A 16,665-nucleotide genomic window follows, 5' to 3' on the forward strand; every position below is an offset into this window, starting at 1 on the left:
ACAGACAAGACAGAGGAGCGCCTGCCCGCTCGCGCGCCTCCTCCCCGACCCAGCCGCCAGAGCAGCTGTGCCCCGCCGTCCCCTTGCCCCTGGCTGCTCCGGCGTGACCCCACCCTCTTCTCCATCCGCCGCCCTCCATTGCTGCTCAAGGTAAGGCAAGGTCCCCTTTACATTTTCCATGGATTTGGCTTGATTTCTCTCCTAGGCCAATCCCCAAAAACTAGGCCTTAGATCAATCCCTAAAGCTGACTTCGCCGGGGACGAGCGCTGCCGGAAGTTCCGTCGCCGAACTGGTGGTCTCTTTCTCCATGGTCCCTTTCTGCTACTGCTACCGCGTTTGCGTTTTGCCTAAGTGGGTACTGTATGTTTAGTTCGAGTTCTGTTCATTTGTGTCTTTTAAGTTGAGGGGCATATTTATCTATCCGTTCCTTGATGGTTATATGCTGATACATTTGTTAACCAAGCAAAATGGGTATCAGCTTTAAAATCAAATCTCAACAGTGTGAGGATTTGACTGTAATGTTTCTTTTCTTTAGGGTGCTTAGTGTTAATCTTGTACTCACCATTTATATAACACAGTTTGCAGCCTCTTGGGATTCAAAAAAAGGAAAAAGTCCACCACCGTGTCGCCCTCGGCTCCGCTGACCGGAGCGAGGAAAGCAAAAGATGCTCCACCGCGTCGCTCCGTCGCTCCGCCGAGCCCTCGCCTCGTCCACGGCCCCCCTCCGCGGCGCGCCCCTCCCGTCTCCGCACGCCCAATGGCGTCCCTGTGCTTCCGCCGCCGCGTCCGCATCCTCCTCGTCGCTCCCGCCGCCTCCCCCTCAAGGCCCGCCGCGGCACGGGGGCGGAGGATCCTCCACCTCGTCGCTGAACCCCGCTGAGGTGGCCAAATTCGCCTCCATCGCCGAGACCTGGTGAGATCCGTCCCCTCCCTCCCAGACCAGGCCTCCCTTTTGCTGATTTCTCGCTTATACTACCTCCATCCCAAAACCCAAAATTTAAGGTTTATACTATTATTTTTAGAAAGTCAAACTGTGTCAAGTTTTACTAAGCTTTTACCAAAAATCTTTAACATGCAACATACAAAATTAATATCATTAAATAGATAATGAGATATATTTTCCTATGGTATCTAAAAAATATTATGTTTGCTCATAGATTGTCTTAAAAGTTTGGTCAAACTTTACTTGGTTTGACTTTTTTTAAAAAATATAAGCCTTAAGCTTTGGGATGGAGGTAGTAAGTTTTTGGAACAGAGTAAGCCCGAATATATGTGAATTTTCTGTGCCCATTTTTGGATTCGAAGAGCGACGTCCCTCTTTCGGAAGCGGACTCCAGAATTGGGTGCCAGTTCTGATGCAGCCCTGATTTGCTTGGGATAAGTTGCAACATCTAGTGTAGTTTGTTGACGCATTCCGGTGAATTGGCATGCATTTCTGGATTAGATATGTTAAGGGGAGTGCGCAAAAAGTACTTTGGTGTATGGGCTACTGTGCATGGAGAATGCCTACTTAGTTTTCTTTTTCGTTGATGAACAGTGGTTATCAAAATCAAATCTGTCTATTGGGTATTTGTATCACATCCTCCCTGTTCTTTGTAGAAGTATTCGCCTGCATATGATGCTCTGTGCAGTGTATGGGCTACTGTGGAACACTTCGTAGTAGTCTGTATGTTTTAAGATGCGCAAAATAAAGGGCACAACAAGTTTTTTTTGCTTTGCATATGATTGCTTACTGGTGATGACTGATGACACTGTTCCTGTAATAAATAGGTGGGATTCTCAAGGTCCATTCAAACCATTGCACTTGATGAATCCAGCACGGCTATCTTTTATCCGCTCCACACTCTGTAGACATTTCAGGTACGTTTACCGTATCCTGCATTTTATTTTCTATGGAGCATTGCTGTGGTGTTTTTTGGTTTTCCTTTTCCTGAAGAGCAAGCAGCTTTTGGATAGCTAATTGCAGCCATCTTTATTCCGTATTCTGATCATTTACCATTCCTCAGTTCTCGTGATCAATATTGTTACCTTTTGCTATATTTGGCCTAAGTGGTCCCTCAGGGTTCCACATTTGCTCTAGTTCTTCCCCCCTAAAGTTTACTCTTCCAGGAGGGATCCATATTCAGCTAAGCCACTTGAAGGTCTTAAACTTATCGATGTCGGATGTGGAGGTGGCATTCTCTCAGAGGTATCAAGCTTTAACAACCAATCATTTTAAGAAAACCTTCTGTTGTTTAACATACTAAATAATAAATATATCTTGAGGGTCTTATATCTGTTTGAAAGGGAGAACTAAGTCAGGTTCTCTGGTATAGAAATGGATACTGGACATGTAGTAATTGGCCTCTTACTTATCATATTCTTTTTTATATGAGGTGTCACATTGTACAGTGTACCCACATTGATCTTTTAGATTGGAAATTCGTGTTCACATCTATAACCATCTTCCAGCATTTCAACTTATAGTCTCTACTCTCTATAGCCTATAAAGAAACATTGAACTATCCAAGCTCTTCACTGTGTTCCCTTGCCTATATTTGAGTCAGCTTATTAATGTAGAGTTAGTGCATCTGTAGTCCAGACACGCCATAACTAGTTGGTTTGAAATTGTCAGTTTTTGTCTTAGATCAATTTCCTTGTGGTGTTACAGTGCGATCAGGACTAACATATGCTCTCTTTTTATGTGTGATTGAACCAACGAATAAAATATATTTTGATTTTTTTTTTGGTTTCTTGGTGTTGGGTGACAGCCTCTTGCTCGAATGGGAGCTACAGTTACTGGGATTGATGCTGGTGACGAGAATATAAAGATTGCACACATTCATGCCGTATGTATTACTCATCTTCATGCCAATTATTACTTAGATTTAGACAAGAAATGTATGCTGCTAAGTTTTATTAGCTTACTGCTGATGCCTATGAAACATATAATGCTAATATACGGTCTCACTCATACGTTGCCTGATGGTATATTGGTATTAGAACATGATCATTATGCATCCATATTAAGCTTCTGGGGACTGATGATTCCTTGTTCTTTTCATCAACCTTTAGTCATTTACTCATGTAGACATTAAATGCCCCTACAAGTGCATCGATTGGTCATGATTTTGTAATGCAGGAATGGCCAGAGAAATGATGAATTTATTGTATTTAACAAACAGTTTTTTGGTTCTTGCCTTCGCAGGCATCTGATCCAACAACTGCTTCCATTGAGTATTGCTGCACCACAGCTGGTAATCACTTTCAGGGCATGTTTGAGTGACCACCAATATCTAGTTAAAACATTTGCTTCAATATGTAGTTAAAACATTTGCTGTCTTGATTAAACATATTTTACTCTCAACAATTAACTGGACTGTAAAGGAACATCAGCATCTTCCAAATTTAAACAAGTTGAGGTTAATTTTTTTTTTTAGCAAAGAGTTGAGGTTAAACTTACATATACAAGTGATTATCCCTGCTATTTCTTAAGGCTGAAGACAGCATAACATATATGTATTATTGTTCATATGCAGAGGATTTGGTAAAAGAGAACAGGCAATTTGATGCTGTAATTTCCCTTGAGGTATGGACTTTTTTCATCCCGTCTTACATCCATGTTGTTCTCCAGAGAAGGTGTTTGATCAAGAATATAGTGCATCCATAGCTTATTTGTCATAGCATACATTATCCTGAGGTGTTTTGGTTATTATTGATGTGGGATCCTTTTTTTTTTACCCTCAAATGGTATTGGAAAATGATTTGATTAATATGTATCCGTATTGCACATAGCTTCTGTTAGAGTCGCGTTGGGAGGGGAAGATGGCTCTAGCCACTCAAATAAAGACATTGGTTAGGCTAGTTAGGACTGTATTGATTTGTTAGTGGCATCTTAATAAAGAGGAGAGCTACCCACACCATCCAAACAATCAAGCCACAAGAAGTTCATTACTCTATTCTGCCTCTGTGTGCATCAGTGTCCAACGAAAACAAGTCATCAAGTGAGAAATATCTGGAGAACTCGTACAATTTATAACAGAATATCGTAACACACCATATAAGCTTGTTGTGAATAGGATTTTATGTTCCCACCAGCCACTGCAGATTTTAGCCTGTTGCATGTATAGCTTTCTTGACGAAAACTAATGTAGTGGATCATAAATATGAATTATCTTAATATGCGTGCAGGTGATTGAGCACGTTGATAATCCTCTGGAGTTCTGCAAATCTCTATCGGCTTTGACAGTTCCCAATGGCGCCACTGTTCTTTCTACCATTAATCGGTCAATGAGAGCATATGCGACTGCCATCATTGGTGCTGAATATATTCTCAGATTGGTTAGTCAAATTGTCCATCTTATATTTTGTTTATTTCATTTCCTATAGAAGATTGATTCACTTTGTCGGTAGTGTATTATGTTGGAGAAATATGGCATTCCATGGTGGCTAGCTTAGTGAAATCTTGACTCATCTGTTGATTGTAAGCTCTTAGCACTATTGGTAATGTCATGAGTAATCTCAATCCAAACAAAATAGGTCGTTGAATTTATCAGGTACATAAGTTCTGTGAAAGGATATCGGTCGTTGAATTCATGATAAAAATTGAAATGTCTATCCTCTCTAACATGTCTTCGGTACGTACTGGTCGGAACTCGGAAGTGTGGTCTTATGTTCCATGGCTATGCCAGGTTGCACAGGTGACAGACAAATAAATGCATAGGGATATATTGAAATTATCAGGTAAAAAGAGACTTGAGGGTTTGGAATGTACCTAAAGTCTTTGGCTCTTGATAGGACTGCATGGAGATCAGCGATCCATGTCCCGGAATCTTAGTTTACTCTCTTTATTCATCTTGTTATTGTTTTTGGCTTCATTTTATTTCTGTTCGGTTTCATTTCTAGCCTACCCCAACTTGCTTGGGAAAAAGGCTTTGATGTTGTTGTTGTTGTTGGATATATTGATCAGGTAGTCAGCTGTGTTTACTGGGTTGTAAACCTAGAATTCAGCAACAACTCAGATCCTCCGACGAAACACTCGGATGCTATATGATCATCTGCACAATTACCAACATGCTGTTTCAACATATGCTAATTCGAACTTAACGTGATGCTCCGCTGAATGAGCATCACATATGACACTGTACTCTAAATTGTTTTCTTTGTACTTTTACAGCTTCCTATAGGCACGCATGAGTGGTCCAAACTAGTCACCCCCGAGGAGCTAGTCCTAGCGCTGCAAAGAGCCTCAATCTCTGTAAACTACTAATCACTGCCACATGATGATTTTGCTGCCAGTTTATTTAACTTATAGCTTGACATCTTCTCTCCAGGTAGAAGAAATGTCAGGGTTTGTCTATAATCCGTTTACTCAAGGGTGGTCTCTGTCTGATGATATTAGTATAAATTACATTGCTTACGGCATCAAAAAAAGCGAAACACCGTCAACAATTTCACAGTAGCAAGATAATGGGTGGAGAAGAAGGATCGTCCGTGCACCTTTGGAACATTTCTTGGAAGCAAAACTTATACAACTCCATATTGTATCAGGGATCTCACAATCAAGTAGCATGTCCTTTTCCGTTATCCCCAGGAACAGGAAACATGGAGTAGTCTTGTTTTCTTTAAGTTGATGGGAGAGAATGGCTACCATGTAGGTCTGGTTAAGTTTCCACAGATTGTAATAAAAGTATGCTTCAGGCAAGTTTATCAAGTTTGTGGAAATACCTTGATGTAGATTAGATGACATGAGCAGAAATATACTGTCCCCTGGGCTGGCAGGAGAGCAGGAAGTTAAGCAAGGAAAAATGTTTCTGGCCGTCTTTATGTCAACCGCTATACACAATTATATTTGTATCTTTTTTACACTTGGCTAAGCTGATAATTTGGTAGTGTATTTATTGCTTCCGATGCCACTTTTATGTGATCGGGAAGAATACATTAGTCAAATGGTATTACTCAATCTGCAAGGCAAGTCAAAACATTCAAAAGATCAGCCAAACTAAATGCCAACATGACACCACAAATAGCAGTCTCCTGGGTAGCTTCAATGCATTAACATACGCTGCCAGAAGCATTTCTCCTAATTACATAACCAGAAGATTCTCATTGCCCGAAGCAGGCTTGCACATCCCAGAAATGGAGAACACTTCTCGTACTTATGCTACAATGTACACAATCCTACAGCAGATACAGAAACTAATTCACTTCAAAGTTTACATCACATCTTCGCCCCCACAAAAGAACCACAGGCTTGCGAACTTACAACATAGCATTAGTAATGGTACTGAAATATGGCGTTACGCCAACCATGATAACATACTGATAGAGAACCAACCTTACATAATCTCTCATATTATGGATCCATACACATCAGATACACAGACTACTATTAAAGGTTGAAATATAAGTACACAATATCATCGGTTGTTTATTAAGCGAGGGATAAGCTGCCTACTAAAGTTTGATCAGCCAGTACATCTTACAATGCTACTACAGACATGGCTGACAGTGGCAGTCAATAACACCAACGCGTTACGGCCACGATAGTAAACAGTTCGTTCCCATCCAGGCATGCTCATGCACCATCATCATCTTCGACAGTGTTGACGCGCTCACACTCATCGATCCATTCACTGTATCTGTAGCAAAAACAATTCCATCTTCAGTTAAGCCTGACTTATTTGCACCCACTCGATACAGTAAAGAGTTATTAGTTGGACTTTACTTACATATCAATAGCTTCAGTCAGCGCTGCATCAAAGAGAACAGAGAATTAGTACAATCTTGAAATGTGGCCCAACCAAGGTTAACCACTACTTAACACTGTATTTCCTTTACACAAGACTATATACGAACTTGAAAATATGTTGCTCAACCAAGTCTAACCTCTATTTGACTCTGTATTTTCTTCACAGAAAATTATTATACAGGTTGAGTTCTGGTGAATGCAGATTTGTTACAAGCATTTTAGTTCACTCAGACTTGGACATGATAATACAGGGAGCCACATGGCTGTCTTACAGACATGACGGTGTGTTGTTTTAATGTCAAAAGCGATTACATATATAACTACTCCCTCGCCTCTGCTCCATTATGGCCTAGAATGACAAAACTCCCAGATTACATGAAATGTGCGTGGCGATAGGAAATTTATAGATAAGCCATACCCTGTTCCCAGAGTTGTAACCATTAGTTTGAGAAGGAAGGGATGATTGTAGTGGAAATTTTTAGGTGAGAATCAATCAGCATGGCATCTACATTAGGAGGCACAATCTGCAGTTCCATGTATAATTTGGACATACCGTTAGCAGTGGTGCTGAAGCTTTCCTGGCAGATTCTACAATTGGCTTCACCAATCAGATTCTTCATATCACTGGAGAGAAAAATGGGAGAAAACCCAGTCACAATGTTGAATGGGACCAGCAGTATGAATCGATTAATAAGAAGGCATGTGAAGATAGTACTAACATTCGGCACTCAACGCTACTCCCATGGTTGCAGAATGGGCAGGAAAAGACGGTATCCAGCTTGTCCATCCGCTTCTTGGGAGGTGGCTTGGCAGCTGCCTTTCGCTTCCCCATGGTTCAACTTCTCTTCTTCCTTCAAAATCTGTCAAGTGCAGTGGTTACAATCTACCAAATGATGATATGGCGTAATAACACATTAATGGAGTTGCTAGTCGCGAAGCACATGCCAGAAGAGAGCATTGGATAACATATTTTGATCGAGACAGCACTTATACACAATGGTAATCCAGTTCGATTTGCAGAATGCACACAGCAATAATTACAATAAAAGCATTCAAGGGATTTTAGCAAATAAGAAATAACCCAAGCTATCACACAACATTTCTTATAAACAAGCAACATGTGTAATCAGACAAGATAGCAAACCAACATACGCATATCATCCGCAAAACGGAATCCATACCCTAAGATCATGTCTGATCCTTCCTTGCAAACTACCTAATTAACAATAAATCGACCAAGGTAATGCCCAAAAACGAGTTAATTTGAGGCACGACCTAAATCCAATCCAATCCATCTCTCCGTGCAAAATAATCTGACGAAACTGATGAAATTGGCAAGAACCCTAGCCACCCAGCCGTACCGCGCGTCTTCTGTCAACAACGATCCAGCCCCAACATACCGAATGAAACAGCAACCCTAGAACATATGACTCCTTTAATCGATCAAAAGCTCCTTCACGACGCCCCGCCGCGACGGATCGGGCGCGTTGCCCCTTCCAAAAGGAACACGGCAACGGCGAAAAATCACACCCCCGAGACGAGCACGGGGAGAACCGAGAGGGAATCGACAGGGAGGACGCACAAACCGCGAGGTAATCAATGGCGCACGGGCAGGAATCGAGAATGAACGCGAATTCGAAGAGTAATTGGGGGATTCTTGCTCACCTCGGGGCGTCGGACGAGGGTTGGGGAACGCGCTGGGAAGGAATGGGGTGCGGGGAGAGAGCTCTCGAATGGAAAGCGCCTCATTTATAGCGCGTCGCGCGTGGTCGGGTTGGTGGCTCACTGACCACCGGGTCCCACCGAGTCCACAACCCCTGCTGGGCTGATTCTGACTGACTGGGCCAGAGAAATCCTATGCCGGTCCGTGCGCCGCCGCCGCCGCGCACCTGAACATGGCGGCCGCTCGGCAAGCGGCCGCGGCCGTCGCCGCCGGCAGCCACCACGGCCACCCGGTGCACCACGCGCACCTCGCGGCCCTCCTCAACCCCTCCCCGCGCCTGCCTCCCCTGCCGCCCCCGCTCCGCCGGCGCCACCTCCCGCTCTCGCTGCCCGCGGCCTCCCGCCTCGCAGCCACCTTCCCGCCGCTGCCGCTCCTCCTCGCGCTGCTCTCCGCGCTCCGCCTCCTCGCGTCCCCGCCGCCGCCGCGGCCCTTCGACGCGCTCATCAAGTCCTACGCCTCCCTCCCCTCCCCCACCCTCGCCGCCGCGGCGCTCGCGTTCGCCAGGTCGGCCGGGTACGCGCCCTCGCTGCCCGCCTACAACGCGGTCCTCCTCGCGCTCTCCGACGCCTCGCTCCCCTCCGCGCGCCGCTTCCTCGCGGGCACCATGCTCCGCGGCGGCGTGGCGCCCAACGTGTACACCTACAACATCCTCGTCCGCGCGCTCTGCGCCCGCGGACACCGCGACGAGGCGCTCGGCGTCGTGGAGGGCGACATGCGCGCCGCCGGGTGCGCGCCCAACGTCGTCACCTACAACACGCTCGTCGCCGCGTTCTGCAGGGCCGGGGAGGTGGGCGGCGCGGAGAGGCTGGTTGCTCTGATGCGGGAGGGCGGCGTGAGGCCCAGCCTGGTGACCTTCAACACGGTGGTGAACGGGCTGTGCAAGGCCGGGAGGATGGAGAACGCGCGCAAGGTGTTCGATGGAATGGTGAGCGAGGGCCTGGCCCCCGATGGGGTCAGTTACAACACCTTGCTGAGTGGGTACTGCAAGGCGGGCTGCTTGCACGAGGCGCTGGCAGTGTTTGCGGAGATGTCGCAGAAAGGGGTTGTGCCCGATGTTGTGACGTTTACGTCGCTTATCCATGCGATGTGCAGGGCTGGGAACTTGGAGCGGGCGGTGGCCCTGGTGGGGCAGATGAGGGAGAGGGGCCTCCGCATGAATGAGATCACTTTCACGGCACTGATAGATGGGTTCTGTAAGAACGGGTTCTTGGATGATGCGTTGCTTGCTCTGAAGGAGATGAAGGAATGCGGGATCAAGCCTTCAGTGGTGTGTTACAATGCCCTAATTAATGGCTACTGCAAGTTAGGAAGAATGGATGAAGCGACAGAGTTAGCCAATGAAATGGAGGCTAAAGGAGTGAAGCCTGATGTTGTGACATATAGCACGATTCTCAGTGGATACTGTAAGATTGGTGATACAGATTCTGCATTCGAACTGAATAGAAAGATGCTGAAGAAAGGTGTGGTTCCTGATGCCATCACCTACTCATCCCTTATAAGGGGTCTTTGTGAGGAGAGAAGACTCAGTGATGCGTGTGAACTCTTTGAGGAGATGCTTCAACTTGGCCTTCGTCCTGATGAATTTACTTATACAACTCTGATTGATGGCCATTGCAAGGAAGGGAATATTGAGAAGGCTCTGTCTCTTCATGATGAGATGATAAAGAAAGGAGTTCTCCCTGATGTTGTGACATACAGTGTACTTATAGATGGGCTTAGCAAGTCATCGCGTACAAAGGAAGCACAGCGGTTACTCTTCAAACTGTACTACGAAGATCCTGTTCCAGACAATATTAAGTATGACGCCCTAATGCATTGTTGCAGGAAAGCTGAGTTTAAGAGTGTGGTAGCTCTTCTTAAGGGATTTTCCATGAAAGGTTTGATGAATGAAGCTGACAAAGTTTACCAGTCAATGCTGGACAGAGAATGGAAGCTTGATGGGTCGGTGTATAGTGTACTTATTCATGGGCATTGCCGGGGAAAAAATGTTATGAAGGCTCTCGGCTTCCATAAGGAAATGCTGCGGTGTGGTTTTCCTCCTGATTCAACTAGCACTATTTCACTGGTTAGGGGTTTATTTGAAGAGGGGTTGACTGGGGAAGCAGATACTGTGATCCAGGAGTTGCTGAATTGCTGCTCGCTGGCAGATGCAGAAACTTCGAAGGCTCTTATTGATCTCAATCGGAAGGAAGGTAACATGGACGCTGTGGTTGATGTTCTCCGTGGCATGGCAAGGGGTGGGCTACTTCCAAGCAGAGGGTGAATTGTGTTACGTAGATACCTTTGCTCTATTTGTGGAGTACTAAATTTACACGATGGCCATAGATCTCTTTGGAGCACTTCTTGGATCATGCCTACCTTGCAATGAATCATGATGGTGCTCAGTTCTCTTCATGGGCGTACCGAGTGCTGAAAGCTCTCGGGAAGGGAATTTCGAGGCAGCATTTCCCTTCCTTTTAATGCAAAGAGGCTGATTTGGAAGCTGTCCTGTTTTCCTAGGCAGCCTTCTTCATGCTGTAGGGTAATGAGAATTGAGCAACTAATTGATCTCATACTAATTTTTCAGCTCCTACCATGTTAATGACGGCTGTTCATTAATCTTTGACTAGGTAGTATCACCTTGCTGCATTTATTATTTGTCTAGGTTAGATGAATTGTTATTGTTGTTTTCTAGTTAAGAGTTTGTGATTATATCTGTGTTTAGGACACTAGAATATCACAGTTACATGGTTTGTGGACTGATTAAAGTTTTCTGGTACCCTGGTCTCAGTTAACGCTTAAAACACATTGATACCAGTTAGCACCTCTATTTCAATTATTCTTTTTCTGAGAATTAAGGAAACAAATAGTGTGGGGTAACCTTTTTTTTTCTTCCGGAAAGGATGTGGTAACATTGGTTAGTGGCCCCTGTTTTAATGGGGAAATGACCAGGAACCAAAACAAAAATATAGCTCAGATTACTCCCAAAAATTTGAGTACTATGGCCACCAATATTGTCACGAGTGTCCATTGGGGGATGACATCATGAGTGCAAGGGAGACCATCTCACTCCTAGAAAGTGAGCCTTGTATGTGTGAATATTATGTGATTGTGGTCCTTCCAGGAGTTCAATGTCACACACAGTAGGGCTCCGCTCAGTTTGTGGTGTTGGTCTTTGTTTGTGTCGAGCAAATCATAGCGCCGATGAGAATCATTTGTAAGCTGTCCTGTTTATATTTAAAGTTCCTATTTTATTTTGGCCTAGCTTCATCAAAAGGCACTGGATATCTTTATATTCTTGATATAATTTTGAAAGGAAATCATGAAACTAAAATCATGTTGGTAGCAGCGAATGATGCCATTTTTTGGTGCCTTTCTCTTGGCAGCAAGTGTTATCCTGATGACCTACCAGTCGTTAGCACCTTTGAGCAATATATTAACATTATTCCGACTTAATAACAAGGAAAAATTGCTAGAACAGAGAGTTTTTTGTGGACACTAAGAACAGAGAGTTCTGGATCATATCATTCCTGCATCTTGATTATACCTGCCCTTCTCTTCTGAATATGTCTTCTAAAGGTAGCCAAAATACTTTAGATTTGTATGCTGTTATGCTCCAGTACCATTTAGTTTATTATGGGCAACCAACGGAGCGCTAGGCTTCTACTATTGTGTCTTTTACTAAGGAAAGGTAATCTGTCATTGTTTGTTTGTTATTGACATGTGTTTCCCTTTTTCAATTAATATTAATACAAATTACTTTAGTTTCACTCAGTGACTTCCAAGTTCTTGGCTTTGCTGCAGAATGTAGGACATAAAGTGCCCAAGGGAGTCATATGATCATATCCCACCAGTACCAACTAAAGCACTTGAGGGATAATGAAAACTGACAATCACGAGTCATACAACACTGGAGGGATAATGAAAACTGGCAATCATTAGTCATACAACGCTGTCAAATCAGGGTCTTGAGGGATTCTGTTACCAGTTTGAGTAATCTCCACCTCTACCAATGAAAAGCTTTGTTCATGGTGTGCTGCTGTTCATGGGTATGAGGAAGATGAAGAAAACGGAATAGTTACTGCCAGTTAAGTATGCTTGCAGTTAAAACCTATCACGTATTCAGGTATGGATGTGCTTGAATACCATTTATTTCATTATTAGTAACGATTTACAACTTCATATGGAGTGCTAGTTTGTTGCTTCTGGCAACTTGATCAATATCCTCTGCAAAAGAAGCAGAATTAGCACCTAGCCATCTGTAGAAGGCCACCTAAATTATTTACTCCTGCATAATTATATGATGTTACAAGGAGCGTTTTAATTATTGCATGGGTAAATTACACAAACCCACCACTTCCGGTGACCTTGTTACACATAGCCACCACCATGTTTAGGGTACAGTATGACCAATCCTATATACTACCTCTGGACGTTATTAATTGACGCATGGACCTGCTAATGACATGCATGCGAATGCCTCCCTCCGCGTCGATTAAATCCGACCGGAGGGAGTAACTAGGAAGATCATGCCCACTATCCTATTTCTCTTGGCATGCAGCTATGCCACATCATCATTTCTACTTCTATTTTTTTATTTGCAAGAAATATATCACTTCTATTTTTTTGATCAATTGTGTACTCCAATTGTCATCCCTAATGCTGAGTGGCCAACGATCCATTCACCTCCATGCTACACACCTTCCTCTCTTTTCTAGTGGGTTTTCGTTGGCCACTGGTCTGCTGCTTCAACTTCTAGTCAGTTATATATCTCAAGATTTTCCTACTTCGTCAGTCTTCAGCATGAATTCCTACGGTCAGGCAGAGGCCCATCGGAATGCTGCTCCGACGGATACACCATGCTGGCTCAGAGATTAAGACAAAGAGCTCCAAGAAGGTTGAGGTAATGGTGCTGGAGATCAAGGCAAGGAGGTCGCCGGTGGAGTCAAGACAAGAGGTCGAAGGTGGGCGATGACCAAAATGAGAGAAACCAGCGGCCACCAAGCAAGCAGGAGACACAAGGCAGGAAACCTTCGTCTTTCTTGAAGCCACGGTGATGTGCCAAATGGCTGGAATTTTTTGTTTCTTATTGATAGATAGTTACTGAGCCCACTTCCTGGTAGGTATAATCATTTTCCATCTTCTTCTTTTCTGTTTGATCCAAAGTTTAAAATGTATTATCAGGGGATTTTTCAGTGTACTTCTGTTCTTTGGCTGTGGTTCAGTCCCTGTGAGAGACAACAATACGTATTGGGTACAGTCCCTGTGAGAGAGAACAATATGTAATTATTGACACATGTCAAGGAAAAATAATGCATGGCAAACTTTCTTTGTTCAAGATGAAAAATGAAGATGGTGCTGAAGACCTCGGCGTTCCTTTTTTCTGCTTATAATAACTGAGTTTTCCACGTTCCATACGGCTTGGATATCGGAGTCAGATGAAGCCAACAAAAAAAACCCCCGAATATGGAGTTCAGAGCATAAAAAACCCCTGATTATTCTCTGGTCTGCTACTTTTCCCAAACTAAACCATATTTTCCTACTATTTGTCCAGGATGACATGATTATAATTTCAGTTAAGCCACATCCAAGTTTGTAAGAATTGCCTAACATTATATTTTTTATTAAGAAATTGTTCCTTTTTAAATGTTTAGTCCGGGCTTTAGTGCCATGCTAACATCTTTCTGGTAGGTAACCCTTGACAAATCTCGCTTTAGTATTTAACTATTTATAGGATCTTCTGTTACGCTGTAAGATTAGTATTTTTTTTTGGACGACTTTACTTATCGGTTCTAGGAAAAAATATTAGTTATGTCGTGTCTACTCTGCTTACTTTTTGCATATTATTCTTACTTCAACCAAATGGCATGTCATGGTGAGCATCCTTTTATCTTTACCTTTTCTGCAGCATGGCAAGCATTCTATTAAGTGGATAACAATCTCTTATATAAGTTTCTCCCTCTTGCGTTTATATTTCTAAGTGAATTATTTATTGATTAGTTTTGACTCCACCTATCTAAATAACATCTAGGTACTTCCAAATTTTGAAAAATCTCGGACAACCTTCGTGGGACGAAGGGAGTATTAATTGTGCAATGTATACATTCTTTCTTTGCTTAATAGTCTCCTGTGATCCATTTTTTTCCGACTTACCAAGAGCTACTTTGTTTAGTGCTTTTCCATGTAAATATTGACAAAAAAAAATGATATTTTGCATGATGATTTCGAACTTGTGGATATCCATGATGCAAACGAACAAAATTGGAAAGCAAGTGGTTAGTTTATCTTATACTTTTATGAGTATTGTTATATAATGGGACATGTAAGAGGACTAAAATTTGGGTGAAACCCAACATACTTCTGAAGGTATACAATCATATAACCAAAACCACTATATAATTCATGCCTAAGATGCTTTGATTTATTTTATATCCGTCGCATCACACGCCCGGGCACTTTGCTAGTAAGTAACTAAATACTGGTTGTTGCTATCCTTGCCCCATGCTGATGATGTCCATGTGTTCTTTCCAAACGCCTTGAAAGATATGCTCTCTGAATTTTTGAATGGTGCATTCTCTTGTTGGATGGTCCACCATTTAACAGTTATGGCCTACGATACAAGCTTGTGATCTCGTATGAACTATGTGATTATGTTGACATCTTGTAAAGCAGGCTGATGAACTGACCAAAGATAGTTTTTTTTGAAGGAAAGACAAATGATTTTCCTTAATTCATTGAATAAGGTGAAGAGTTGAGTTTAAAGGTTACAAGTTCACCACGAGAAAGCCTACTCTCCCAGCATCAAAATACCCAAATGCTTTGCGCTGGCCAACACCCACGATCTAGCCTCTAACTTAATTCTAGAGATTACAAAGGATGGCAAAGTGCTCTTGTTTTTGAAGGTCCTCACGTTCCCTTCATTCCACAACTCCCGAGAGACAAGCATGAGACTGTCCAAGGATAGTTCCGTCAGAACTCAGAGGACTTCCTTTCCATACCCTACTCAGAAAATACCGAGTCTTCGAGCTGGAACGCCTTGGTGAAGAATGCCGGCCAGCAGAGGTAGGTGGAGAGGATGCTGCTGACGGTGGAGGCCCCCATAAGCATGTTCATCACCACGATCTGCAGCTGGATTGCCTCCAGCGGCGACGCTCCCCCCATGATAAGCCCCGTCATGGCCCCTGGCAGCGCGATCAGCCCCACCGTCTTGGCGCTGTCGATTACCGGAGACAGCGCGATCACCAGCGACCTCCTGACCTGCCCTGCTGTCGCCTGCCTCGGCGTCGCACCCAGTGCAAGCGCCGTCTCCACCTGCATGAAATCACACAAGAATGAGAACCCAAAACCACAGTCAAGCAGAACTCGACGGAGCTGAAATTGAGATTGCTTGTGTTGCTTTGCTTACGAGGTTCCTCTGGGACTTGACGTCCTCGTGGAGCTTCTTCATGGTGACCCCCGTGACGGTCATGGTGTTGCCAACCATCATGCCGGCGACGGGGATGATGTACTGGGGCGTGAACTCGAACACGCTGAGCACGACAAGCAGAAACATGGTGACGCCGGTGCCCACCAGTATGGACACGCCGGCAATGTACCCGCCGCGCGGGACGCGCCTAGCGCGCTGGCCGGCGGTGTAGCCGGCGACGGTGACCATGAAGAGGTATGCAAGGAGGATCCAGAGCGGGCTCTTCTGGGTGAAGATGAATTGGAGCACAAAGCCGATGACGGAGAGCTGGAGGAAGGACCGGGCAACGGCGTAGAGCATCTCGGCCTCGATGCCCAGGCGCTGCGTGGAGCTGAGCGCCACGGCCAAGGCGACCGCCGCTGTGGCTGCGAGAGGCTTGAGCATGCCGATGCCGAAGTCGCGCCAGAACCCCGGCGCCCACGGGTCCACCTCCTGCGCCAGACGCTGAAGCAGCGCCGAAACCGATGAGGTCGTCATTGTCGTCCAGTGAGCTGAGCTGAGTGGCGCCGGCGTGGTGTCCTTTCTTTGATTGAGGTGGAGGAGGTGGGCAAGTGGAGCGGAGGAACAAGTCGGAATGGCGATGAATGGGAGAGGTCGTGTGCTGCTTTTTCTGGCGCAGCGCGGAGCGGCGCTTTGGGTGCTAGCACGTGGGGAGGGAGATCGCCTCTGTGGAAGGTCACTAGATCACACTATCACAGCACTAGACTACTAAAGAATCTAATCTCTCTTTTTTTTTGGGCGACTTTAAGCTGACAAAGGGTTAATAA

The 16,665-nt window shown here is 44.5% G+C and overlaps 4 protein-coding genes across 6 annotated transcripts; 2 read left to right on the top strand and 2 right to left on the bottom strand.

The window, feature by feature from the left end:
- LOC127311244 (ubiquinone biosynthesis O-methyltransferase, mitochondrial) lies at positions 1-5,888 on the top strand. Its single transcript, XM_051341627.2, has 10 exons — positions 1-150; positions 580-914; positions 1,772-1,861; positions 2,111-2,189; positions 2,752-2,829; positions 3,189-3,237; positions 3,520-3,569; positions 4,172-4,321; positions 5,157-5,237; positions 5,314-5,888. The coding sequence occupies exons 2-10, from the start codon at positions 667-669 to the stop codon at positions 5,440-5,442; spliced, it is 954 nt and encodes a 317-aa protein (XP_051197587.1). The 5' UTR covers positions 1-150; positions 580-666; the 3' UTR covers positions 5,443-5,888.
- A 373-nt stretch (positions 5,889-6,261) lies between these two features.
- Positions 6,262-8,552, bottom strand: LOC127311245 (transcription elongation factor 1 homolog). The gene is made up of 5 exons (XM_051341628.2): positions 8,397-8,552; positions 7,451-7,591; positions 7,285-7,355; positions 6,712-6,733; positions 6,262-6,621 (listed from the first exon to the last, which is right to left on the bottom strand). The coding sequence occupies exons 2-5, from the start codon at positions 7,561-7,563 to the stop codon at positions 6,558-6,560; spliced, it is 270 nt and encodes an 89-aa protein (XP_051197588.1). The 5' UTR covers positions 7,564-7,591; positions 8,397-8,552; the 3' UTR covers positions 6,262-6,557.
- Positions 8,534-13,814, top strand: LOC127311243 (uncharacterized). Of its 3 annotated transcripts, none has more exons than XM_051341623.2 (3): positions 8,534-11,063; positions 12,238-12,559; positions 13,229-13,814. In XM_051341623.2, the coding sequence occupies exon 1, from the start codon at positions 8,627-8,629 to the stop codon at positions 10,715-10,717; it is 2,091 nt and encodes a 696-aa protein (XP_051197583.1). In that variant the 5' UTR covers positions 8,534-8,626; the 3' UTR covers positions 10,718-11,063; positions 12,238-12,559; positions 13,229-13,814. The 3 variants fall into 3 exon arrangements, with proteins under 3 accessions (XP_051197583.1, XP_051197586.1, XP_051197585.1); XM_051341626.2 differs by having other exon boundaries at positions 13,255-13,814; XM_051341625.2 differs by having other exon boundaries at positions 8,534-10,975.
- A 1,339-nt stretch (positions 13,815-15,153) lies between these two features.
- On the bottom strand, positions 15,154-16,395 carry LOC127313670 (UPF0014 membrane protein STAR2). The gene is made up of 2 exons (XM_051344148.2): positions 15,839-16,395; positions 15,154-15,744 (listed from the first exon to the last, which is right to left on the bottom strand). The coding sequence occupies exons 1-2, from the start codon at positions 16,373-16,375 to the stop codon at positions 15,433-15,435; spliced, it is 849 nt and encodes a 282-aa protein (XP_051200108.1). The 5' UTR covers positions 16,376-16,395; the 3' UTR covers positions 15,154-15,432.
- Positions 16,396-16,665: the final 270 nt, after the last annotated feature.

The sequence above is a fragment of the Lolium perenne genome, chromosome 7 (assembly GCF_019359855.2).
Source record: "Lolium perenne isolate Kyuss_39 chromosome 7, Kyuss_2.0, whole genome shotgun sequence".
Classification (NCBI taxonomy): domain Eukaryota; kingdom Viridiplantae; phylum Streptophyta; class Magnoliopsida; order Poales; family Poaceae; genus Lolium; species Lolium perenne.

Bases quoted from the DNA above. Each gene is read 5' to 3' on its own strand.
- LOC127311244 (XM_051341627.2), top strand. From the start codon at position 667: ATGCTCCACCGCGTCGCTCCGTCGCTCCGCCGAGCCCTCGCCTCGTCC. The intron at 1,862-2,110 runs GTACGTTTACCG...TTACTCTTCCAG, and splicing joins ACACTCTGTAGACATTTCAG to GAGGGATCCATATTCAGCTA. The intron at 3,238-3,519 runs GTAATCACTTTC...GTTCATATGCAG, and splicing joins GTATTGCTGCACCACAGCTG to AGGATTTGGTAAAAGAGAAC.
- LOC127311245 (XM_051341628.2), bottom strand. From the start codon at position 7,563: ATGGGGAAGCGAAAGGCAGCTGCCAAGCCACCTCCCAAGAAGCGGATG. The intron at 7,356-7,450 runs GTTAGTACTATC...TTTTCTCTCCAG, and splicing joins AGTAGCGTTGAGTGCCGAAT to TGATATGAAGAATCTGATTG. The intron at 6,734-7,284 runs GTATGTCCAAAT...TCTTTGATGCAG, and splicing joins CTTCAGCACCACTGCTAACG to CGCTGACTGAAGCTATTGAT.
- LOC127311243 (XM_051341623.2), top strand. From the start codon at position 8,627: ATGGCGGCCGCTCGGCAAGCGGCCGCGGCCGTCGCCGCCGGCAGCCAC.
- LOC127313670 (XM_051344148.2), bottom strand. From the start codon at position 16,375: ATGACGACCTCATCGGTTTCGGCGCTGCTTCAGCGTCTGGCGCAGGAG. The intron at 15,745-15,838 runs GTAAGCAAAGCA...GATTTCATGCAG, and splicing joins TCAAGTCCCAGAGGAACCTC to GTGGAGACGGCGCTTGCACT.